At 34.1% G+C, this 26,976-nt stretch overlaps 1 protein-coding gene across 1 annotated transcript in view; it reads right to left on the bottom strand.

The window, feature by feature from the left end:
- The window catches only part of NSF (N-ethylmaleimide sensitive factor, vesicle fusing ATPase), a 199,771-nt gene that overhangs the window by 72,600 nt on the left and 100,195 nt on the right, over positions 1-26,976 (bottom strand). Inside the window, exons 14-16 of the mRNA XM_031968650.1 lie at positions 20,033-20,128; positions 6,604-6,760; positions 5,178-5,311 (exon numbers count right to left, since the gene is read on the bottom strand). Coding sequence (XP_031824510.1) covers positions 5,178-5,311; positions 6,604-6,760; positions 20,033-20,128 — 387 coding nt within the window. The remainder of the gene's footprint in view (positions 1-5,177; positions 5,312-6,603; positions 6,761-20,032; positions 20,129-26,976) is intronic.

Here is a 26,976-nt window from a genome sequence, read left to right as displayed (position 1 = left end):
TATTTTTATATTCTTTGGCCTTCCACTCAAACTGTACCTTGAAAGGCTTCAGCAACTTAAAGATTAAATCATAAGTTATTAAGTCATTAATTTAACCATTTAAGCCTCTAAAATCAACACACATTCCCTTCCCCCTCAAGTCAATTTGCAAGAGATTAAAATAATAAAAGTGATAATATCTTACATTTACAAAGTGCCTTTGATCCTAGCCCCAGCCTAAAATAATTTGGTAAACTTTATAGAAAAGTAGAACTCCCTCCACCCACAGCTCAGAAAAAGATATATGTAAAATAGGAATAGGCATCTACTTAAAAACCTTGGCATAAACAACATCAGAGAAGAATAACTATTGCTTCTGAACATTTATATGAGACAAGATACATGGAAATGCAATTATACCAAAATGAAAATTGGCCAGGATTAATTTTTCAGTTAGATGGATTTTATAATGAATACAAGTTTGCAGAGCTTTTTTTTTCATACTTTATCCTTCAGCTAAATGATACACAAGGGGGTCCTAATTCATTGATTGTCTTAGAGAAACAAGAACCATCTCCTCAGGAATCACTAGTCACACAGCATGACTATCTTCTTTTTAGTACAGTGACTGATAGTATGTAGTATGTGGTTAATAAATATTTGTTCACTTGAATTGTTGATAACTCAACCAAAGTCAATTCAATAAACTTTAAGTATAAGGTAGGTATTAGAGAAATTAAGCAATACGCTATGCCTTCAATGAGTGACAATGGCTTCCTTGTTCTTTGAACATGTCATTCCATCTCTCAACTGAATTTTTTCCATTGGCTGAACCTCATGTCTGGGATGTCCCTCTTTCCTCCTCCTCACTTCCCTGGTTCCAATTTTAGCTCAAGTACCATTTTCTGTAAAAAGCCTTTTTTTTTTTCCCCCCAGTCTTTTTAAATCTTAGTGCCTTTCCTCTGAGACTTTCCCCAGTTTATCCTTTTTATATAATTTTTGTACAAAGTTGTTTGAAGTTGTCTTTCCCATTAGATTGTGAGCTCCCTGAGAGCAGGGGCTATCGTTTTTGTTTTTTCCTTTCTTTGTATCCACAGCACTTAGTATTTGGCATAGTATAAGTGCTTAATAAATGCTGGATGACTGATTCAGCATGATTTTATAATTTCCTTGTTTTGTTCAGTAACATGTAAGCAGGAACTCTGATTTTCCTCATCCTAAGGTATGATGCTCCTCTTGGATCAGTGCCTTGTTGGTGGAGGGACTCATGTAGCTTAATGAAACTATGAGTTATAATGTAACTCTTAAGACAGATAGGTCAAAATGAAGAGTTCAGACAAAAAGTGATCTACTGGAAAAGGAAATGCCAAACCATTCTAGTATCTTTGCCAGAAAAACCCATGGATAGTATGAAAATGATAAAAGATATAAGACATCATAAGATGAGCATTATCAGGAAGAATAAAGCAGCTGGGTCAAAGCCAAAAGGAAGTTCAATTGCAGATGTGTCTGGTGATGAAAGGCAAGTCCAATGTTGCATAGATCAATATTGCATAGGAATCTGGAATGTAAGATCTCTGAACCAAGGTAAGTGGGATATGAAACAGGAGATGGAAAGATTAAACATTAATAGTTTGAGTGTCAGTGTACTTAAATAAACAGAAATGAGAAAATTTAATTTAGGCCATATTCCTTATGTTATTAGTATTTCCCTGTTGGTTTATTTACTCATGTTCAAAGTCTTTAATGGAGTTTTCTTCATCCTGAGTTCTCTGGTCTTTGGGTTTTTCCTCCCTTTTATGTTCTCCTATTGTTTGCTTTCTGACTCCCTCCCCTTTGATGGCTCACTCTTAGTCATCCCACATATCCAATCAGTTCACAAATCTCATCATTTCTTTCCCTATAACATCTCTCATATGTGTCTGCCTTTCTGTATGCACAAAATCACCACATGCTAATTCAAGCCCTCATTACCCTTCACTTAGTATATTGCAATAGCCTTCTAATTGAACTTTTTATCTCAAATGTCTTCCCATTTACTCAAATATGCCCAACTACCAAAATGATTTTCCTCAAGTATAGGTCTAATTATGCTTCTAGGATCAAATATAAACTCTTTTTTTGGATATTTAAAATCTATTCCCATCTTTCCATTCGTTTAGCATATTATTCTCCTCCACATACTCTACTATCTAACCATGCTGGCCCATTTGCTGTTGTTCACACACACAACACTCCTTTTGTACTCTTCATACCACATTACATTGTCTGTTCGCCATATCTGAAATGTTCTTCTTTTTTCCCCCTCTTAGAATCCCTGACTTTTAAAAAAACTCAGCTCAAATTCTACTTTCTGCAGGAAGCCCTTCTTGGTTGTCTCTACTCCACCACTGCAGCTAGTGCCTTCCATTCCATCTACTCTACATGGACCAATTTATGTCCATATTATACTCCTCCATTAGAATATACATTGTTTACTTCTTGTGCTTCGGAAAAGCATAAATTTTTTTAAAAAAAGTCTTATATCTTAGGGTATCAAATCAATGTTAGAGAAATTGCTTAAAGTTATAGGAAGACTGAGTTCTGGGCATTAGGAAGGACAAATTGAGAGATGGTGTGGAATTGACCATAGGGAAGAAGTATTTAGGAGGAACATGGTATACCTCAAAGTGAAAAGTTGTGGATTTATCACATTTAAACTTGAGAGGAAGGGGATAGTCAATTATCACTTAATCTGGTGAGAAAAGGGATTTTAACAGGCCAATAGTGATAGGAATTAGGGCTAGATTAAGGTATTCCAGAAAGAAAGCTGATCTGTTCTGGTGTTTAGTGGATCTTTCTTATACCTTACATTACAGATGCTAGGCTCTGACTCTCTTAGGATGCAATCAAGCTTCCTTACACACAAATATTATCTTATTCTCCCCAAAACTCTCTAAGGGAAATGGGGGTAGGAGGAATGTGTTGGTAGTGACTAGTTGCTATTATATATTATGGGTATGGAAATGGGCTTAAATATGGAGTAATTATGTTGGAGGAAAAAGTAAGTCATGGGGATAGGGAGAAGTTATTCTTTACTCCCCAATTCTAAGTATATACAAAGAGACGCAGATATAAAGACACACCTTAGCTTGATCTCCAATTTGGTTTAGTGTTCAATAATATTGTTTTGGGAATAAATAACCTAATCCCTCCTCTACCTCCAACCCTACCCTGCCAAAAAAAAAAAAAACCAACAACCAACCAAACAAAAAAAACCACAGTTCCTTAGAAGCAAGTGCAACTAATGCCTTTCTTTGTACCCCCAGTGCTTGGCACTATAAATAAGTAGGTATAAATAAAGTAGGTATTTATTAAGGGCCTAATAAATGCTTGTTGATAATATGCATTTACAAATAACTATTATTCAAATAAGTCCTTAAGTGAAAAGAAATGCTTCCCTCCTCCATCCAGCTGTGAGAAATACAGAGAAAATGCTAACTTTCTGAAGGAGGGGAAAGCTTCTGGGAAGAGGCATCATTTCAGCTGGATTTTAGTAGGCATGGGAAGAAGGCTGTCCTCTCTTGGCATGGGAAACAATGTGCCATGAAGTTGGAATCTTTTTTACATTATACTACTGAAGTTTTTTCTGGCTTCTATAAATATCTTTTGTTTCCTTGGCTCTTTAAACATTTTTTTTTACTAACACAAACAAGGAATCCAAAGTTCTGATACACACATATACTGAACAGATAGAACTCACATAATAAACCTAACCCTTCAATAGTCTACAAATAATTGTTTAGGAAGTAATCAAAATAAATCCAGACCGAAACCCTTCCCAACAATCTATTCCAGAAATATAAGTAGAAACTGTCTGCCACCTACTGAGACAAAAGCTCAATTTCTCACATTTCACTTTTCTTCCATTTTCCATTTTCTCTCTTCTACCTATTCCCTAAAGAAACACTGAGGTAATTTGGATCATATTATTTACCAATTCTTGCTCTACAAGCAATGATGAAAGAAAGACATAAGACTACTTTACTAGGTAGTAAGTCAGTCCTTAAGACTATTATCCCTCAAATGAAAATATCCCCACACATTTCTTTGTCTTACTGTTCACATCTTTATAAAGGCAAATAAGAGAAAATAGAATTAAGCTGAATAATAAAAAGTATTGCTAACATTTATATAGTGCTTTTTAAGGTTTGTGAAAATCTACTCATATCTCATTTGATCCTCACAATGAGTTAGATGTTTTTATTATCCACACTTTACAAATGAGAAAACTAAGGCTAGGAGAAGGTTAAGTTACTTGAACTGGGACACAACCAGAGCCAAGTAGTGTCTGAGGCAGTACTGAAACTCACATGCTTTCTGTGTAGGAATGTTGTTGGGCATATTGAAATACCAATAAAGACATTGGCTTCCAGACAGTAAGTGGAAGTCCCCATCCTTGGAGCTTATTTTTATCTTTTCCACTCCCTCTCCTTTTTTTTTTTTTTTTTTTTTTCAAAGAAATAGACATCCCATTCTGTATGACTGAAATTTTCAACTTCCTGAAGAAACTGAACTAAATGATTTCTTAAGGTCATTTGTCAGCTCTTTGATTCTATTCTATGTCTTTCTACTCATTGATACTTCAGAACAAAACAGGCTTTAGCTATACAGATAAAGAAAGAAAGTGTACAAGAAAGAGAAAACAGCTTTAAGTTGCCATCAAGACTATGAATCACAGGTAGCATCCACTCTTCTTCGTTTAGGAATCATTGGGAATACTCTCACAATGCTACTTATCTACTCTTCAATTTGACTGTTCTTTGTTCATGTTCAAATAATCTAGTTTGCAGATCTTAGCATGGTGTTTTTTTTTTGTTTGTTTGTTTTTTTCATTTCAAGTGCTTAACCTGCTCAACCTCAAGTGCATGGTCTTGGGCACTTCTGCAATGCCCATCTCTTCTTCTCTTGTTCTTAGTGAATGTATACTCAAAAAATGAACAATAACTTAAATATCTACTTGAAGAAAGTTAAATCTATTGGAAAATAATCACCTAGTGTACTCCAAAGTTAGTTATTGATAACTTCTGAAATATTCAAATTACTGCTTCCCAAATTACTTCAGATACTTTGCAGGAGACTATATTGTACTCAAAAAGCAACTTGTTGCTGTAATAGACATATAAAGTCATATAAAATTAAAGCAAAAATTTTGATACCTTCTTCATGGCTTGACATTTGGCTGTTTCAGAAAAGCCAATCATTTTATCTGGAGAACAGATCTTGATGAAGGGGAAGTTGGATTCCTCAGAAATTTTTGCTGCTAAAGCTGTCTTTCCACTGTGAGGAGGGCCTGAATAAAGACACAATAGGATAGTCAGGATAGTAAAAAAAATGCTGGATTAAATAAAGAAGAATAAAACAAAGCTTAAACATTTATTATCAAATACTGAGACCTTAAACTAATCTCTAACATTTCCTGCCACTCTATCTCAGCAACACCTATATTTAATAAACTGATGAACATTGCTCCCATATATGGTTAAAAATATGTTCCCTTTTATGGTCCTTTAAAATTTTTTGATTAAAAAAATAAAATGTAAGTTTTCTATATCTTATTACTCCCCCCCATGAAAAAATTTTAAAGTCTCAATCTATATAGATGCTTATCATCAAAGGTTTGCCAAACTACTTGTTTCTAAGAATTTTATATCCCAAGTGAAGGTTGTGGGGAAAAAAATTTCTTTCCCAAAGATGACTTACTGAAAGTAAACTTTTCTTTTTGATGAAGATCAATTACAAAATTCACATTTGTCTTTAAAGACTAAGTTAACATAAAAATTTGTTGAAAGACCTTTTTTTAAGTTCTAAGATGCTAATCAGCCAACCTTCCTCCTTACAAGATCACCTGATACTTATGGTGCTTCAGTTTGCAAAATATTTCACATAAGCTTACCTTGCCCATACTACAAGCTCCTTAGGGAAGGTTAGGTACTTCTATTGTAAAAATTTCTATTTTTCATTTAAGTAAATGTAGGTTAAATGACCAGTTCAGAATTATAGTTAGAGATCATACAGCAGTACAGTCCAGGTCCTTTGACACTAAGTTTTATCCATAAGATTATTTAACTTACCCACATCTGTCATAAGTTATGGAGTTTATGATTACAAACTATGAAAATCTCTCTAGAAAGGCTCACAGGATAAAAGTGAATTTGTATTACTGATAAAGTAGGTGTTTGAAACCTTTGTTTATTTATCTAAGCTAAATCCTTGAGGTTCCACAAGAAAAATTTTTTTCAAACTAGAATCCCCTACCTTCAAAGTACTGATGATCCAGTTGGAAAGACTAGACTATCACCACACTAAAGTAATTAGAAAGTAACAAAAAAACTGTAATCTAGTGATAAATGGGTAGCAGGGAACTTAAGTGAAAAAGGAGTTTAGTAGAAGATATAAATGTTATCCTATGAAACTACTAAAAGCAACAAAATGTCAAATTATGTGCAATATGCACTTATTTTAGCTCCTAAAGTCTCAGATTAATTTTTAAAACCCTATTAAGTATTTATAAAAAAGTTATGATTCTGTATCACTCATATGCTACTTCTTGCTATTATCATTTCAGCTCATCACTTTTCTTACCTTCCAAAAGAACGCTAACCAAAGGTGTTCGGTCACTGTTTTTAGTCTGCTGCACCAAGAGCTCACCATCTTCTAACACTCTAGTGACTGGGTCACCCCATTTGATGATACCATTCATGATGTAACTTGCATAATCCTCCTGGTTTGTTCCAAATGCCTGTTTTGGAAAAGGGCAGTTCAAAGAACAATAGTCATCAGAATGAAAAAAAAAAAAAGAAAGAAAGAAAGAAAGAAAGAAAAGCATTTAAAAGGCACAGGAGATCATTAGCAATTACCATGTACTAAAAGTACTCATACTATCTTGAATCAATGTAACATGCCTTAAAAGCAAAAGTCTGAGTTGTAATTGCCCATTTACTTTTTTGCCCCAGGACAAAATAAAACCAAGGCAAATCTGACTTTTAGTGATTTGGAGTGGTTTCCAAATGTTTTTGATCCTGCACCCCATTAGCAAAATATTTCTTATCACATACAACAATATATTTTTATGTACTTATGTACACAAATATTTATATATCATGTTTTTTATCCATATATTTATATATATGGATAATATAACATATATATTTATACATGCACATACTATACAAATATATGTACATTTTAAAACAACAAATAAAATTTATTTAAATTTTAAAAATTATTTAAATTATTTATTTATTTATCAAAAGGAAAAACATTTTTGTGCTTCCCAAAACATATTAGTTAATAATAATATTTTCAGTGAGAGCAACGATGTCAAATAAACTTCCATTATTTTTTCTTTAAATCTTGAAGGTCTGGTTCTATGTTCAATTAATTTTAATCTTTAGGGGTTTATTATTATTATTTTATAATTCTAACTTTTTATTGACAGAACATATGCCTGGGTAATTTTTTACAACATTATCCCTTGCATTCACTTCTGTTCCGACTTTTCCCTTCCCTCCCTCCACCCCCTCCCCCAGATGGCAAGCAGTTTTATACATGTTAAATATGTTATAGTATACCCTAGATACAATATATATGTGCAGAACTGAACAGTTCTCTTGTTGCACAGGAAGAATTGGATTCAGAAGGTAAAAATAACCTGGGAAGAAAAACAAAAATGCAAGCAGTTTACATTCATTTCCCAGTGTTCTTTCTTTGGGTGTAGCTGCTTCTGTCCATCATTGATAGAGTGGAACTGAGTTAGATGTTCTCTTTGTCAAAGAAATCTACTTCCATCAGAATACATCCTCATACAATATTGTTGTTGAAGTATATAATGATCTCCTGGTTCTGCTCATTTCACTTAACATCAGTTCATGCAAGTCTCTCTAAGCCTCTCTGTATTCATCCTGCTGGTCATTTCTTACAGAACAATAATATTCCATAACATTCATATACCACAATTTATTCAGCCATTCCCCAATTGATGGGAATCCATTCAATTTCCAGTTTCTGGCCACTACAAACAGGGCTGCCACAAACATTTTGGCACATACTGGTCCCTTTCCCTTCTTTAGTATCGCTTTGGGATATAAGCCCAGTAGGTAGCACTGCTGGATCAAAGGGTATGCACAGTTTGATAACTTTTTGGGCATAATTCCAGATTGCTCTCCAGAATGGTTGGTCAATCCTTAGTTTTAATGGATGAAGAAAAAGTCTCACAAGGATGCAGAAATCCAAATGGAAGAAGAACACTGCACTTGTTAAATCATAATACTTATTTTTTCAACTTACTATCCATCTAAGAAATGACCAACAGGATGATTTCAGAAAGGCCCGGAGAGACTTACACGAACTGATGCTGAGTGAAACGAGCAGGGCCAGGAGATCATTATATACTTGCAACAACAATACTATATGATGCTCAATTCTGATGGACGTGGCCATCTTCTGCAATGAGATGAACCAAATCATTTCCAATGGAGCTGTAATGAACTGAACCAGCTACGCCCAGCGAAAGAACGCTGGGAGATGACTAAGAACCATTACAATGAATTCCCAATCCCTATATTTTTGCTCACCTGCATTTTTGATTTCCTTCACAGGCTAATTGTACAATATTTCAGAATCCGATTCTTTTTGTACAGCAAAATAACGGTTTGGTCATGTATACTTATTGTGTATCTAATTTATACTTTAATATATTTAACATCTACTGATCACCCTGCTATCTAGGGGAGGGGTGAGGGGAGGGAGGGGAAAAATTGGAACAAAAAGTTTGGCAATTGTCAATGCTGTAAACTTACCCATACATATAACTTGTAAATAAAAAGCTATGGAAAACAAACAAATTACTATCCATCAATAAGTTTAAAACAGGTGTCTGTTGAAATTTGGTTAATAAATTACCATTTTTACTTTAGTATTCATCTGGGAGATACCTTATCAATCAGTCAATAAACATTTAAGTAAGCATCTACTATGTGCCAAGCACTGTGCTAAGCACGGGGGAGATAAAAAAAAAAAAAAAAAAAAAGGTAAAAAACAGCACTTGTCCTCAAGTGGCTTACAATCTAATGAGGGAAGATACAAACAAACATGTACAAATAAACTTTGAAGAGGATTTATAAGAAATAATTCAAAAATGGAAGGCACTAGAATTAAGAACAGTTTAGAAAAGCTTCCTGCAGAAAACTGCATTTAGTTAGGAAGCCAGGGAAACCACTAGGTAGAGCAGAGGAGGGAGAATGCTCCAGGGATGGAGGACAATCAGAGAGAATTCTTGAAGCCAAAAGATGGAATATGTCTGGTTCATGGAAGAGCCAGAAGTTCAACGTCACTGGATTGAAGATTATGTGTCAGGAAGTAAGGTGTAAGAAGACTGGAAAGGTAGGGGGAGGCTAGATTATGAAGGACTTTGAAAGCATAAGAAAGGATTTTGTATTTGACACTAGAAGTGATACAGAGCCTTGGAGTTTATTGATATGACTGAAGCTATGCTTTAGGAAAATCACTTAAGAAACTGAATGGAGAATGGAATGAAATAAGAAAAGACTTGCAGTAGAGTAATGGAATGGTGGACCCACCAGTAGGCTATTGTAATAACCCAGGGAGGAAATGCTTAAGGTTTGCATTAGAGTGATGGCAGCGTCAGAAACAAGATGACCTATTTAAGAGATTTTTGCAAAGGTTGAATTTCTTATTTCTGAATTATTTCAAGAATCAACAGACCTTGTCAACAGTTTAGGGGTGTGTGTGTGAGAGAGATAGAGAGAGAGAGGGAGAGAGGGAGAGGGGGGGGGGGGAGAGAGAAAGAAAGAAAGATAGTGAGGAATCCAGGATGACTACTAGATTACCAGCAGAGGACACTAGGAGGATGGCATTGTCCTTGACAGTAACAGGAAAAACTGGAGGCAGGAGAGAGTTTGAAGGAAAGGAAATGAGTTCTGTTTTAGAAACATTGAGTTTAAGATGACTAATGGACATTTAGTTCAAAATGTCTGAAAGGCAGTTGGAGATATGAAACTGGAGGGTTAGCAAAAAGGTTGGGGCAGGATAGGTAGATTTGACAATTATCATTATAGAGATGGTAATTAAGTCCATGAGAGCTGATTAGATCACCAAATGACATAGCCTAGAGGAAGAAAATGGTCCAGGGCAGAATTCTAGGAGACACCTAGGGTTATTGAGATGATCTGAAGGAAGATCCAGCAAAGGAGGCTTAGAAGAAGTGGTCATATAAGAGGAAAACCAGGAAAGAGTTGCCCTGAAAACTTCAAAAGAAAAGAGTATACAAGAGAGAATAAGCAACAGTGTCAAAGGCCACAGAGAGATCAAGAAGAATTAAGACCGAGAAAAGACCATTGGATCTGGCAACTAAGAAGTCATTAGTAATAGAATAATTTTGGTGAAATAATAGTTGAATTGTAAATAGTTAAAAAAAGAAAATGAGATAAGGGAAAGCAAAGACACCTATCATAGATAGTCTTTTCAAAGAGTTTAGCTGCAAAGATCAGATAAGATATAGGATGAAAGTCAGCAGATAAAGAAAAATCCAGTGAAGGGTTTTTTTTTTTTGGGGGGGGGGTTCTTTTTTTGAGGATGGGGAGACAGGAAATGAACCAGAAGTAAGAAAGAAATTCACAACAAGAAATTCAAGAGTGGGGATGACAGAAAACAATCTGTGAAGGATATAGGACCACTTGAGGAGGTAAAGGGGTTAACCTTGAGAAGGAGTATAGTCACCTCATCTGTGAGACAAAATTGAAAAGATAATGGCAGAAGTTACAAGGGATGAAATAAGGAAGAGGAAAGAAGGGGGAGTTCACAGCAATTGGCTTCATTTTTTTTCTTATAAAATATAAGGCAAAGTTCTCTGCTGAAAGAAGTTTAAGGAAAGATAAAAATGAAAAGCTACTGTGGAGAGCGGGATAATGAGTTGATAAGGGAGGTAGAGGATTGCTTAGTAGCGGGGAGGGCCCAGCTGAAGTTGTAGAACATAAATCTGTAGTGAAATCAGGTGGAATTTCCAGCAGCAAATTATGGGCATGAAAGCAGCAAATAGTGGGAATGATCCAAGGCTGAGGCTCAGTAGGGAGCAATAATTTAAACATAAGAAGTCTAGAAGTTCAAGAGGAGAGGACCAGTGTAAAGCTGAATCGGTTCCCCAAGAGATCAAGATGAGGAAAAGAACAGGGTGACTGGGGAAGGGTAAATGGCCTGTGAGAGAACTGAAGTGTTGAGAGATTACAGATCATGATATGAATGAAGAGTTAGTTTATATAAGGAAAATCAGAGGGAGAGTGAAAAGTCAATAGGGTATGGTCAATTAAGTAGTGTGGAATTCTTGAACATGGAGGTGGCCTATTTGTGGGTGATGGCAAGATCAAGGAAATAACTGTGCTTGTGTATGGCTGAGGAGGGGTGGAGGAGCAACCTGTAGGAAATGAGTACTGAGTAACTGAGGGGTTAGAGAGTTTGAGAGAAACTAAGTATGTATGCTGAAGTCTCTACATATGAAGGTAGGAGTTGGGGAGAAGAGAAAAATTGTGTTACGTCCTCAATTTACTAAGTTGGGGAGTGATCTGGAAATCTGTATACAATAGCTACAAAATTTTGATTGGGAAGTAGAGATGAGTTACATGAATCTCAGGAGAAGTTATTCAATGACAGAGGTGATGCTGTTTCTCCATATCATGTTTGGTAGCAGGAGGTTGAAGTTGTCTTGTATTCTGACATAGATGGAACTTAGCCTGGTCTTCAGGTGGCATGGCAACAAGCAGTAGATTCTAGGGCAGGGGAAAATCCCTTAGGATCTTTGGTCTGACCCTTGCTACCTTCCTTCAGAGTACATGTACTCAGAGAAAGGTCTGATTCTCTTCTCACTAGAGGCTGGGGAGAATATAGTATACATCCAGAAGTGATAAGACTCTGAGGACAGGGAAAATGTGTTTTAGGACAATATGGAAGATACCCAGCTCAGTCCCTGGCTATCTTCTTTTAATTAGAAAGGAAACTTTAAAGCAACATTTTGTTCTATTGAAATAAAAGCTTAAAAAAAAAAAACCACACACACACACACAACAATAACCAGAATAAAAACTTATATGCTCTGTATTTTCTATTCAATTATGAAATGGTAAACGTGAAGTCCATTGTTGAATCCTACTCACAAAAACCTACTTGTTCCCTACTAATGCCCACAATATAGATACTTTAAATTCACAGATAGATGACTTGTAAAAATGGGTAATCAGGCATATAGGATGATAGTTATTGATGTTGTCACTCCCAGTTTTAGCTTTCACAAGGTATTTGTAAAGACTCTGCACACATCTAGTACATTCCCATAATTTAAATACCCTGTGCATCAACTATTCAATGCCCTCACAATGGTGTCTTTTCTGAAATGGAGATCCTTTCTATATATTTAGTCTAATTTGGCCATTTTAAAAAGTTTTGTTTTGTTTTCCCATTTGTACACCACTTCTAAACATTTGATACTGTGATGCTAGTGGCTTTTGGAGGCAAAAAATTTGTCATGAGAATCTTTGCAGCTCTTGTTTGTTTTTCTTCAGTTTGTAGACATCTTCAATATTCATCTTTAAATGCCTTTGGGATGACTTTCCTCCAAATGGGTCTTCTGCCAAGCTTTCTTTAAATTGATTTTACCCTCCGGTGCTTCTCTCTCCATTATGAGATGATACTTCTCATAATCATCCATCATCTTTTTAAAAAACATTTTACATATCAATTTAAATTTTAAACCAGTTATTGCCTTTGGCTTCCATCTCTGCTTGGCAAATATGTCAAAGTCTGCTAAAGTACTTTCTGGACTTTTCTGGTTTTCTATAACAACTGGGCCTATATCAGTTAAATTTGATTTCCTATTTTAGTCAGCAATCAGTTATTTACATAGATTAGTATTAAATTATTTCAATTTCATGTTATAACTTTTTCTCTAGTTCTCTCTATTTTTTCTACTTTTTTTTTTTTTTTTTACTAATTCTGATCTTTATTCTGACAAGTTGATGGTCTGACTTTACAGACAATTCCAAATCAACAATGAGTCTTTTTTTGTTTGCTTAAATGTAATCATTAAAGGTAATTTCATTTTTTTGTGATGTTATTTGTTGATCACCATGTCCAAAGCTTACCACTTCCAAACCATGCTGCCTATATACTAGTCCTCTACCTCCCACCAAAACTCTGGATTTCTGTCTTTGGGACCATGGGCTTCATAAGTAAGTTTTTGGTCTTACTTTGTCCAGAACCAGACCACTATACTTAACACTTCCTGGTTATTTCCAAAACTATACTACAAACATACCGTCCTCTGCTTCTTTATTCTCTCCTTTGCTCCCCACTCTCCCATCTGTGTCTTCATTTATTCTTTATGGAGACAGTACTGGACTAAGACTTAGCAGTCATTTAGGAAATGAGGAATATTACCAGGTCAGAAAAACCAGTCATCTCCCAATGCCGATAATTATTTCCCTCAAATTCTGATTATTATATCAGCTTCCTTTTCAAAGTGACTATTCTGCTATGTCAATGGACTTTCCCTTCTTCCCTCTATAGAACTTTGTTTTCCTTATTCTGATTCTCTGTACTTAATAGGTCTACCAGTATAAAATAGCTCTCAGTCCTGTGTGGATTTCTTTAGTGTCTGAAGTGACCAGTTAATTGGTGGGGAAAGGAACAGAGAGTGATAAAAATCAGTTTTTAGGCTGACTCTACACTTTAATAGGAGGAGCTAGGGGCACAAGAAGACTCTTCTTTGCGAGTTCAAATCTGGCTTCTGTGAGATCTTGGGCAAGTCACTTAATCCTGTTTGCCACAGTTTCTTCATCTGTAAAATGAGCTGAAGGAGGAAATGCAAATAACTCCAGTATTTTTGCTAAGTAAATTCCCATGACTAGTTCACGACTGAAAAACAACCTTTCATTTAACTTTCAGCAATCTAAATGTGAGGTCCATGTCCAGTGACTGAGTGAACATTTGGGAGAGAGAAGCACCAGAGTGTAAAATCAGTTAAAAAAAAGATTGGCAGGAGAGCCAGTTGAAGGAAAGTCATTCCAATGGCATTTGGAGATAAATATTGAAGGTGATTACAAATTGAAGAAAAATAAAAAAGAGCTCCAAGATTATTATGACAAACTTTTTGTCCCCCCAAAGCTACTGCACTTGAACATTAGCATCATAGTAACAAATGTTTATAAATGGTGTATAAATAGGAAAAACAAAACAAAACAAAAAACTTTTTAAAATGGCCAAATTAGACCATTAGACTATATATATATAAATAAAGGATTTCCATTCTGGAAAAGACACTATTGTGAGAATATTGAAGAGTTGATGCACAAAGTATCTAAATTATGGGAATATACTGTGTGCAGAGTCTTCCTAATACCTTGTTAAGAACAAAACTGGGAGCGAGGACATCAATAACCATCAACCTATATGCTCATTGTTACAAAATGTTTATGAGAATCATCTATACATGAACTGAGAGTATCCATAATGTGCAGGAAATGTAGGGAACAAGTTCTCTCAAATTCCTTTTATGACATAGATATGGTGCTAAACCATAAACCAGGAAGAGCCAAAACGTAGAAAGAAAATTCAAGAACAATTTCCCTAAAAAATATTGATTTAAAATTTTTAAATAAAATATTAGCAAAGAAATTACAGCAATTTATCTCTAAGACAATATAATATGACCAAGTGAGAGTTATATCAGGACTGCAGAGCTGATTCAATATTAAGAAAACTATTAGTATATTGACCATATCAATAACAAAAGCAACAAAAATCTTATCTCAATGGAGGCAAAAAAAAGCTTTTGACAAAATATAGCACCCATTCCTGTTAAAAAACACTAGAGAGTATAGGAATAAATGGGGCTTTCTTTAAAATGATAAGTAGTATCTATCTAAAACTATCACTAAGCAATATCTGTAATGGAGATAAGCTAGAAGCCTTTCCAATAAGATCAGGAATGAAACAAGGATGCCTAATGTCATCACTACTTATTCAATATTGAACTAGAAATGTTAACTTCAATAATATAAGAATATAAATCATTCCCTAATTGACAAAAGATCAAAGGATATGAACAAACACTTTTCAGATGAAGAAATTAAAACTATCTATAGTTATATGGAAAAAATGCTCTAAATAATCTTGATTAGAGAAATGCAAATTCAAACAACTCTGAGGTACCATCTCAAACCTATCAAATTATTAATATGACAAAAAAGGAAAATGATCAATGTTGGAGAAAATGTGGAAAAACTAGGATATTAATGCATTGCTGGTGCAGTTGTGAAGTGATGCAATCACTGTGGAGGACAGTTTGGAACCATGCCCAAAGGGTTACCAAACAGTATATATTCCCTTTGATCTAGCAATACCACTACTAAGTCTACATCTCAAAGAGATCATTAAAAAAGGGAAAAGGACATCCATGTATAAAAATATTTATGGCAGCTCTTTTTGTGATGGCAAAAAATTGGAAAATGAGAGGATGCTCATCATTTGGGGAATAGCTGAACAAGTTGTGGTGTATGAATATAATATAATACTATTGTGAGAAAAGAAATGATGAGCATGTGGATTTCAGAAAAATTCGAAGAGACTTACATGAATTGGTAATGAATGAAATGAGCAGAACAAGGGGAACATTGTACACAGTAACAGTAATACTGTGTGATGCTCAACCATAATTAACTTAGCTCTTATTAGCAATACAATGATTCAAGACAATTCTAAAATTCATATTGGAAAATGCTGTCCCTATCCAGAGAAAGAAGTATAGGTCTGAATGCAAATCAAAGCATATTATTTTTTACTATTTTTGGTGGCTCTTCCCTTTTGTCTTTCACAAAGTGACTAATGTGTAAATATGTTTCCATGACTGCACATATATATTCTATATCAGATTGCTTCCTGTTTTGGGAAGAGAGGAGGATAAAACAGAGATGGAGAAAAATTTGTAATTTGAAATCTTATAAAAATGGATGTTGAAAACTATTTTTATATGTAATTGGAAAAATTTACATATTACTTATAAAAAAAAGGTGAATACATATCAATCCTTGTTTCCCTATTTCTTTTATCTTCTCAAATCATCTTCAAAACCATTCAAGTTTATCAGATCATTTCTTCATTTCTATCTAGCCAATTACTGAGACATTTTTCATTTCCAAAATTTAAATGTCTGTTAAAATTTATGCATTGAATTCTGGGTAAGATGGAATCATAAAAAGCCAAGCTCTCTTACATAAACTGAAAACAATCCAAGAAAAATCAATAGTAAAGAAATCCAAAAAGAATTGGAGCTCAATCCAGTCCAGTAGTGCACAGGAAATGGGAGTAAGATACGGGAACTTAACTAGAGAAGCCAAAGTCAGATCAGGTAAATGCAGAGGCAATTGAGGCAAAGGAAAACTAGCTCCAATTATACAGGCTTGAAGCTGACAGAGATGAGGAAAGCAAAAGAGTATAAACTCCTTCAAATGGATTTCAAGCCATCTAGTAAATATGTGTATCACAAGGTAGCATTAGCTCCAGTAATTATAAGCCTGGAGCCAAACTCTGGTCTTGGACTATCAGAACACAGTTAGGGACAGAAGTGCTCTCCTGAGAGGTAACTATGTAGGGAATGGGGGTCTGCCTGTACACCACTGAGAGCCTGAATAGGAAACAGGGAGAATTCAGCATCTGAACATTTGCCTCAGGAGGGCAGTATAAGAAGCCTGAGAGCAACATGATTTCCAATACCCTACTGCAGGCTGTTAAAGCTCCAGATTGAGAACTGTGAAAAAAGCAGAAGAAAGAGACTAGTAAAGGTCTGACGCCAGAATAGGCAACCAGGAAACTGAGAAGGAAGCCAGGGATTAAGGGAGAGGGTGAGGCCAAATACCAGCCTTCCTATACAGTTTCAGAAGTGCCAGCAGCATCAAGACTGACTTCAGGAAGATCAGAACCAAACAAGAGAGGGCTGGTCCAAGTATCAAATCACAAACCAATAAGTAACACTGAAAATATAAGTAAACAAGAGAAAACACCATACACAATTGTGTATTCCATCTAATACTATAATGATAATACTATCTAAATTAATATCCAGACTTATGTTGTCCAATTAAATTATTCAAGGCATAGTTTTTAGAGTGACAACTACTATCCAGAATTTCTAGACAAAGTTATAATAAAATTCATCTAGTGGAACATAATGTGAGGAATCTAAGGGAAATAATGAAAAAGTTAAATGAAAATAGACTAACACAACCAGATTTCAAATTGTATTTCAAAGGAATAATCAACCAATTGGTACTGGTTTAAAAATAGAAAAGTTTATTAATGGAACAGATTGCATAACCTGTTGTATATGTACAAAACATGTAGAAACAATGGAACACAGCAATATAGTGTTCAACAAAACCAGAGGCTCCAACTGCTGGAGAAAGACCTAATAAGACAAAAACTGCTAGGAAAAATGGAAAGTTATTTAGGTTTAGATTAATACTTCACATTATATACAGTAATATTTTCCAAATACACACAAGAAAACTGCATCTAAATGAACATAATATAAATAAATTACTGGAGAATGTAAGCAACTTTTTGAACTATGGATAGGGAAGAATTTTGACCAAATAAAGGAGAGAGAAATCCATGGAAAATTTTGAATATATACTATTGAACAAGAATCAGTGCCTATAGGCAAGTTGTTAGAGGACATGAACAGGCATTTCCCAACTGAAAAAATATAAGCTATCAAAAAATTATGACAAATAATCTTCAAGTAACCAAGCAATTTAACCTAGTCTAAAGTTCCACCTCATACCTGTTAGATTGGCAAAGATGACCAATAAGGAATATTGAAACTGTTTAAGTGTATGTGCAAAGAGATTATAATGAACTTCTAGTGGATCTGTGAAGTAGTTCAACCACTCTGGAAAGCAATTTAAATCAATATCCCCAAAGTCATCATACTTTACATATCCTTTAACCAAGTAATACCATTATTAGGCAAAAAGATCAAAAAAAGAAGGAAAGGACTCAAATATACAAAAATATTTATAGGAGTACTTTTGACATGGCAAAGAACTGGAAAATGGGTGCTCATCAATTTTGGAATGGATAAATAAATTATGGTATATAAATATATTGGATTAATATTGTGCTCTAAGAAATGGTGAAAGGACCAGATTCAAAGAAACCTGAGAAGACTTGTGTAAAATGTTGTTGAGTTAAAGTGTCACAGTACACAGACCACAAGATTTAGAGCCAAGAAAGCGTTATCTTCCTGAGTCAAATCTGGTCTCAGACACTAACTATGACCCTGGGTAAATCATTTCACCCTATCTGCCTCACTATCCTCATCTATAAAATGAGCTATTTTCTATTTCATGTACAATCACTATTTTCTAGCCTTTGTTTATGGAAATGTTCATGTTTGTTCATGACTGTTCAGTTCACAATAAAAATATGATAGCAATAATAAAATATATGTGTATACCAAAATAAAAAACTATAGGGAATTGATAGACATGATAGAAATGAATGTTTATATGGAATAATATATACACCCTGACTAAAACTATGAAATACATGTATTCAAAAACCAAAATTTGAAGTAATATAAACATAATTTAATGTTTAGTAAAATTCTTTTCTAAAGTTGCTTCAATTAAAAACAAAAACATTATATATTTGAAAAAATCAATGCATATACTAGAAGAATGTATTTTTAATATGAAATAATTTTCAATAATTTTGAAAACTTTCCATCTTTTCTTTGATGTTTATAAATAAACCATAAAGTATTATACATACAAAAACATTACCCTAAAAATTATAAGGGAGAACCTGAATTGTTGTTTTTTATATCTTTAAGAATTCAATCAAGCACCTAGTATTTATTATTAGGCACCAATTTCAGGCCAGCTGCTTGTGCTGGGGATACAAATACAAAAGTGAAACTGTCTCTGTAATTACATTCCATTGTTGGAGATGCCAAGTACATATATAAGTATACAAATAATATATTCAATATAAATACAAATAAACTGACATAGGAAGTGGCACTATCATCTAGAGGGATCAGGAAAGAGTTTACATAAGTTGGTACTTGAACAGAGTTCTGAAGGAAATTAAGGGTTTAAGCAGGCAAAGGAGAACAGGAAGTGTGTTCTAAGCATGGGGGAAGTATGAAGAATTAAGATCATATGTGAGGAACAGTCAGGAAGCCAATGTAGCTGGACCACCAAATACGCAGAAGGAAGTATGATAGGATAAGAAATGACAAGGAGGTTGGAGTCAGGGTGTAAAGGATTTAGTTTGTAACCATTTAAAAATTTCTTTTTTGTCATTCCCTTTTGTCATCTGGCTATGATAGGCACTCAATAAACATGGCTAATTTTGTTGTCCAGAATATGGAAGATGACAGGACTCTCTCTGCTGGACTCTAGTCAGACCACATAGGAAGGACTGTATTTGGTTCTGGGGGCCGAGTTTTAAGAATGACATTTACACATCAGAGAAAAGTAACAAGTCTGGAAACTGTCAGATGAAACATTCCTTAACTTTGCAGACAATTTCTTAAGTGTCTAACATCATTACCTTCAAACATCTAAAGGGCACATATAGAAGACTTTCTGGATTTATCTGGGCAGATCCAATGGAGGAAGGTTTAAATAGATACAAATTTTGATTCAACAAGGAAGAAGAGTTGCCATTAACTAAGAGAACTGTTAACAAGAGTGTTTCTTGTTAAGTTTTTCAGCAAAGATGGATAACCATTGGTAGAGAATATAATAGAGTATAATCTAACACTGAGTGGAAAGTTTTAGATAACCTCCAAGGTCCCTTCTAATTCTAAGTCTATGGTTCTATGAAATTCACTGTGTACAAAAGCAACACTATTTTTTAATAATCATATTGATTAGAGAAGCAATTATTTTTCTCCTGGATCATGTTATTGTTTCTATGGTTCAGAAGACATACTCACTGGTTTGATATCATTTTCCAGAGAAGCAAGGAAGTCTCCTCTTGTCACTTGTAGGCTCTCTGCTTTTTCCATATCCACTTCCACTTTAGTGCTGGCCTAGTTAAAATGGAATAAAAGGGAAAGACTTTTAGTTTAAGATCGAGAGTTATCTATTTAACAAAGTAACATCAAAGGATGTATAGTTTTTATATAATATTTAATGAGATGTCAATCAAACCTTTTAGGCTTTGAAAATTGAGTTTTCTTTTAACTGAGTCAAGTTTCTAAGAACAGCAAAACTGTCTTGATACGGATTATCAAACCTTTCAAATCACTTAAAATATCTGTTTATGTTTTTTTCTCATTATTTCTATCCCATAAATGTAACCCTAAAAACTTATCCCCCTAATATAGGAATTATAGTCACAGCAGTAATTGTAAAACTAGAATTAAAGTTGAAAAAAGTTAATAAACACATTTTGCAACAAAAAATCTGACCTTTTATCAGTAAAATCATTGTTTCCTTTCCTTAAGCATTATAATAATAATCACATTGATGGCACTACCAGCACAACCTACAATTTGAAATTTATATCAAAGTTATGATCCACATACAGAAGTTTTAATCAGAATGGCATTTTCACAATTTTAAAGACACAATTCATTACTAGTAGTACACTTATTCCTACAGGCCCAGTCTGTCTGACAGTCTATACAGAAACTGTGGAGATGAGGTTTAGGGTGCTTGTAGTAAACCTAGAAAAGAGCCACAATTACACAGTTTGTTATCATCCTCACTGGGTTGTCTGTAGCACATCTACACAACTAGTTCCAAAGGTCCTACTTATTACAATTAATACTTGGGAGCTAAATGAATAATTTCATACACACTTGCTTTCTAGAAAAGAAGAGATATATACTACCTATATTACTATTGATAAGGGTCTCTCAAAGTAGCAACAACAGCAGCAATGAGTTTTCTAGGCCAAAGGAAGTATAAAAAGATTCTCCACTATGAAAAGAGATCTCTCTTAATATAAAGAGAACAAGACATTGGTATCCCACATTTTAAAGAGTAAATTTGCTTATACAAAGCTGGTTGTAAAACTAATCTCTTTGTTAAGTAAATCCTATTGATGCCTATTACTAAATGAATATCACCTCTTCCAAAAAAATTTTATACATAACTTTTATCAGTAATTTTAAATGAAAAAAAAAAATCAAGTATCTTGCTTCAGTAATGACAACCAAAATGGCAAAATGCTTTTTCTTGGGTAAAGAAATTCATTTGAATTAAACCAAACTAACAGATTGTTCACTGCATTCTATTAGTTTTAATGAGGCTTTCTTCTATTGTTCTGTGTCACTGATGACAATTTGCATTTTGTTTTATATTTATAAGAATTTGAAGAAAAATTTCACTTGCCTTAATCTACTTAGATGTGCAATAAAACTTGTTTAGAATCCACCATAAAGATGGAGACTTGGACAGGGGCTAGATCGGAATTCCCCTTTAAGTCATGATTAAGAACTTATGGACCAAATTAATTAATGACTAAAAGAATGTTTGTATGATGTAAAAAAAAAATCTATCCTTTAGCACACATCTATCTTTCTACTACACACACACACACACACACACACATACACACACACACACACACACACATCCTTCACATCCTTCACATCCATTCCTTAAAACAAGTTTATCAAGATAAATCGTCAACAATGAGTTGGGGGTAGAAATACTTGTCCAGAGCTATGAAAGCATCAGTAAGGAACTGGTTTCCCTTAAGTCCAGTTAGATGTAGATCAGTACCTTCCCTGTTTCCTAGAGTTGTAGAGAAATACCTAGAGCCCTGTTAAGTTAATGGGACTTGCTTCTGGTCACATGGCTGGGAGATAGGGTTGGAACCTAAGTCCTATAATACAGGATTTTAAAGACCCGATTTTTCTTTACCAGTGAGCTTTTACCACATTATATTTATAGCAGCTAAAGAATACAGAAGGGCTGTATCTTTCAAGTTACACCTGTAGTAGTTAATAAAACTTGTATTTCAACACTATCAAATATCAAATGGTCACTCATAAACTTCATAACCTTTTTAATCTGACATTTCATAATCCTTATCACTCCTCTTAAATTAAGGACAATCAAGTGACCTTAATAAATCAAATTCAACAACAACAAAAATTACAACATCTTTCTTTCAATCTAGAAATCCTGCTGGAGTAGTCAAATTGCTAATACAATTAGGAATTCTAATTTCATTGCTTAGGGCTTTTTTTTTGTGGTAGTGGGACTGGTGGTTATATATATATGTGTGTATATGTATCACATGTGTATATTATATGTATACATGTATTATAAAAGTTTATGATATATTTGGTTATGTTACTTTTCTATAAATATGTGGGTATTAGTAAATAAATTCTTATTAAAAACATGATATCCAGAATTTTGTATATATTAACTACAAGGCCCAGTTCATGCTCTATAAAATGAGACCCAAGCACAGATTGAAACATTTGTTCAGCATAGATGACATGAAGCCATATGCCTACTCTTCCAAAAAAAAAAAAAAAAATTGGTATAGATTTGGAAGAGAATATAAATGTTTAAAAAGCCAGCTAGTGCAAAGTAAAGATCCAACTACAGATTTATAGCAAATGGAGCCTTAACTAGAGGAAATGCACATCTTTCAGTTGAGAGAGGTTAATGATAGAACAATTAAGAAAAAGCAATTGATTTTTATGTGGAACATAGAGAGAGATAAACAGGAGAAGGAAAAAAGAAGAAAGAGGAAAAAAGAAAGGAGACAGAAACAAGGAAAGAGATAAAGATAAGGGAGAGAAGGAATGGACCTGGGATTTCATTGGTTTTGTTAAGTCCCAATGATGAAATTCCTGCTAACAATGGAGAATACTGGTTCTGCAACTTACAAAGTCCTAAAGAGTTGCCTAAAGAGGTTAAATGAATTTCCCAGGGTCAGAGAAATAGGACTTGAATCTAAGTCTTTTCCTGATTTTGAAGCCACTTCTCTATTCAATATATTATATTGCTTCTCATGGAAAAATAAATTCTTAAAAGTAGATATTTTATAAGCATCAGTCATCAAAACCATTTGGTACTGGCTAAGAAATAAGAATAATGGATCAGTGGAATAGGTTAGGTACACAACAAAACAATAACTATAATAATCTAGTGTTTGTTAATCCCAAAGGAACCAACTTTTGGAATAAGAACTCATTATTTGAGAAAAACTGCTAGGAAAATTGGAAAATAGTATGACAGAAATGAGGCATTTTGCAACACCTAACCCCTATACCAAGATAAGATTGGAATGGATTATGATTTAGACATAAAAAGTGATACCATAAGCAAATTAGGAGAACAAGGAATAGACTACCTCTCAGAGCAGTGGAAAAGGAAGAAATTTATGGCCAAAGAACTGCAGAACATTATGAAATACAAAATGGGTAATTTAAATTATATTAAATTAAAAAGATTTTGTATAAACAAAACCAATGCAGCCAAGATTAGAAAGGAAGCAGAAAACTAGGAAAAAATCTTTTTATAAGACTACAAGTCATTCTCCAATTAATAAATGGTCAAAGGATATGAATAGAAAATTATCTGAAGAAGAAATTAAAGATATTTCTAGTCACATGAAAAAATGCTCCAAACCGCTATTGATCAGAGAAATGCAAATTAAGACAACTCTGAAGTACCACTTCACATCTCCCAGATTGGCTAAAATGACAGGAAAAGATAATGATGTATGTTGGAGGAGATGTGGGAAAACTGAGACACTAATAAGGTTGTTGGTGGAGTTGTGAACTGATCCAACCATTCTCGAGGGCAGTTTGGAACTATGCCCAAAAGGGTATCAAACCCTTTGATCCAGCAGTGTTTTTACTGGGTCAGTATCCCAAAGAGATCATAAAACGGGGAAAAAGACACAGATGTGCAAAAATGTTTGTAGCAATTCTTTTTGTAATGGGAAGGAACTGGAAACTAAGCGTATGCCCATAAGTTGAAGAATGGCTGAATAAGTTATGATATATGAAAGTAATAGAATACTACTGTTCTATAAGAAATGATCAGCAGGTTTCAGAGAGGCCTGGAGAGACTTACATGAACTGATGCTAAGTAAAGACAGTAGAACCAAGAGAACACTGTGCACAGCAACAATAAGATTATGTGATGATCAACTATGACAGAGATGGCTCTTTTCATCAATGAGGTGATTCAGGCCAATTCCAATAGATTTGTGATGAAGAAAGTCATCTATATCCTGAAAGAGGATTTTAGGGACTGAATGTGGATCACAACATAGTTTTTTCTCATTTTTCCCCCTTTTTGATCTGATTTTTCTTGTGCAGCATGATAAATGTGGAAATATGTTTAGAAGAATTACACGTTTAACCTATATTGGATTGCTTGCTGTCTAGGGGAAGCGGGAAATCAGGGGGAAGGGAGAAAAATTTGGAACACAAAGTTTTGCAAATATGAATGTTAAAAACTATCTTTACATGTATTTTGAGAAATAAAAAGCTATTATTACTATATATATTTATAAACAATAATATTGAGCAAAACATGTTGGCAAACCAATTTTAATATATTCATCTGCTATTTAAAAACAATATAGCTATCAAATATGATGGAACATTAATAATAAAACCAATACTATCTCAAAGCTCTGAATGAATGATTCTCAACCACATAGAAAAATTTTCACTAGTATCTACTTGTATAGCTCACATGTAGAAAAATTGAAAAATAATATCTAAAATGATCATTAAAATTACAGTAATAAAATGCTAATAAAACTGGGGGGAAACATATAACTCAGTAGAAAGATCAATGCTACAACAGCAAGTTCAGGTACTGAAAAACAGTCCACAGTTGTTAATGTCATCAGCTCAAAAAGGTAATGTTAATAAAACCACATCCAATATGTATCTAATAAAAAGCATGTTCTTTAATGACAACAAATAAGTTATCATGGATATTTTTAGAACAGGATTATAACCAATAAAAATTCAGGATAAACAAAGAAAAAACTGAAACTGTTAGGTTTGATTAAAAACAATAATTGTTTAATGAATGTGATATATCTTAGTGGCTGCGAATGAAACCACAAATCATTTTTATAGGCCAAAAAAAAGCCAAAGTTATGTTTTTCTTTTTTATTTTTTGTATCCTGAAATGCTTGTGTTTGGTGAGGACTGCTACATTAAAATAATTTTTTTAAAGGGGGAGAAAGGAAGTCAATTAGTACATGAGTTCTTACTCTGGTATCCATGAATTTGGTTTTTAAAAACATTTTTTGACAACTGTTTCTAATATAACTTGTTTCTTTTGTATTTTATTCATTCAAAAACAGTCTTCTGAGATTGGGTCTATAAGCTTTCCCAAACTGCTATAGGAATTCATAACAACAAAGGTTAAGAACCTTTGATGTAATAGGAAAAAGATGGTTTTCAAGGTCTCCTCTCTATTTCTCCATTTATAATAAAACAATTTGGATTTGAGAAAATGAGTGGGATCCCAAAGCTCAAAGTAGAATTCACTTTTATCCATAAACTGTCCAAAATGTTTGGTATGCCTGATTTAAAAATAGAAATTTTGTTAAGTAATTAAATTTTATACTGCTGGTATTAAAATAGTGCACTACAGATATTGATATGGCAAATATACAAGCGAGCTTTCAATGATTTTTTATTTCATCAGCCAACTCTGAAGCCAATTGATTATTAAAGCCCATCCATGACTTAGACAAGTGCTACATGTACAAGTCATATAGGAGCTAAGTGATTTGCCTAGGGTCACACGGTTACTAAATGTTAGAAGCCTACAAAACCCCAGATTTATGTGTAACCGAAAAGTGGTTTTCCCATCTCCAATAGATTTAAAAATTATTTCCCCTGGCATTCTAAGAACAGAAACAATTATGTCTCAAGAAACAGCCCAGTTTTCTATTATGGTAGAAGATTACAATGTTATTCATAATGGATCAGTTGTGGCTGTCACCCCTCATCCTAATCCTGCCACTTGGGTATTACTGATAGGTGACTTAAGGCTTTAGATCTTTTTAAAGATGATCTAGTATAATTCTCTCATTTTACAGATAAGAAAACTGAGGTCCAGAAAGTTAAAAGCAACTTACCCAAAGTTATACTGAAATATCAAAACTGGGATTTAAACCTAAGTGTTCTGACTTCAAATCTTTCTTTCCAGTCCAGCACAAAAGCATGCTTTTCTCTCCCATTGTGGATAAAAATAAATATATGCAGTGTTATGAGCCAGAACTTGAAACAAGATGATAACTCAAGGGAGATGTTAGAATCCTAGTGTTAACTCAATGGAACAGATACAATGCTTATTGGTTCACACATTAGAGCAAATGCTTACAAAGTGATAAATTAGTTGCCTAATTTATCATGGTACTTAGAAAATTCTCTAATTCATTAATATATTTAAGTACTCATTGGAGTTCACAAGTATGGGGGATTCACAAAGTTAACTTTGTAACTTTGTGAATTCACATCTCCCTTAATCCCTCCCTCAGAGGAGGAGTCAACTTTTTACACCGAGCATAAAAAGAGCTTCAGTGAGTCAGTCAGAGTCAGTTTGAAACATTGCTAGGAGTTGGAGAGGAGCACTATGAGAGATACAGAAGCCCAGAAGCCCACTCTCGCAGGTGAAGTCAGATTCATTCCATCTTCCACCTTTGTGCTGGCTGGAGGCTGAAGAAAGCAGAGGCAGAAGCAAAGCACAAAGCTGCAAGAGCTCTTAGAACCAAGGAGAGAGAGAGGTCTCTAAGAAAGCTAACCGGGCTTGGAAAGACATAAGAAATAAACGTTTGGATTTATCAGGTGGCTGTATTTGAGGTGATTATTGATCTGAACTGATACTAAGGCTGCCTCCAGAAAACCTCCCCAAGAAACCTGTTCCC

This window comes from Sarcophilus harrisii, chromosome 4, assembly GCF_902635505.1.
Source record: "Sarcophilus harrisii chromosome 4, mSarHar1.11, whole genome shotgun sequence".
In the NCBI taxonomy this organism is placed as follows: Eukaryota; Metazoa; Chordata; class Mammalia; order Dasyuromorphia; family Dasyuridae; genus Sarcophilus; species Sarcophilus harrisii.
The sequence above is the reverse complement of the archived record's forward strand: the minus strand, read 5'-3'. Positions and strand labels throughout refer to the sequence as shown.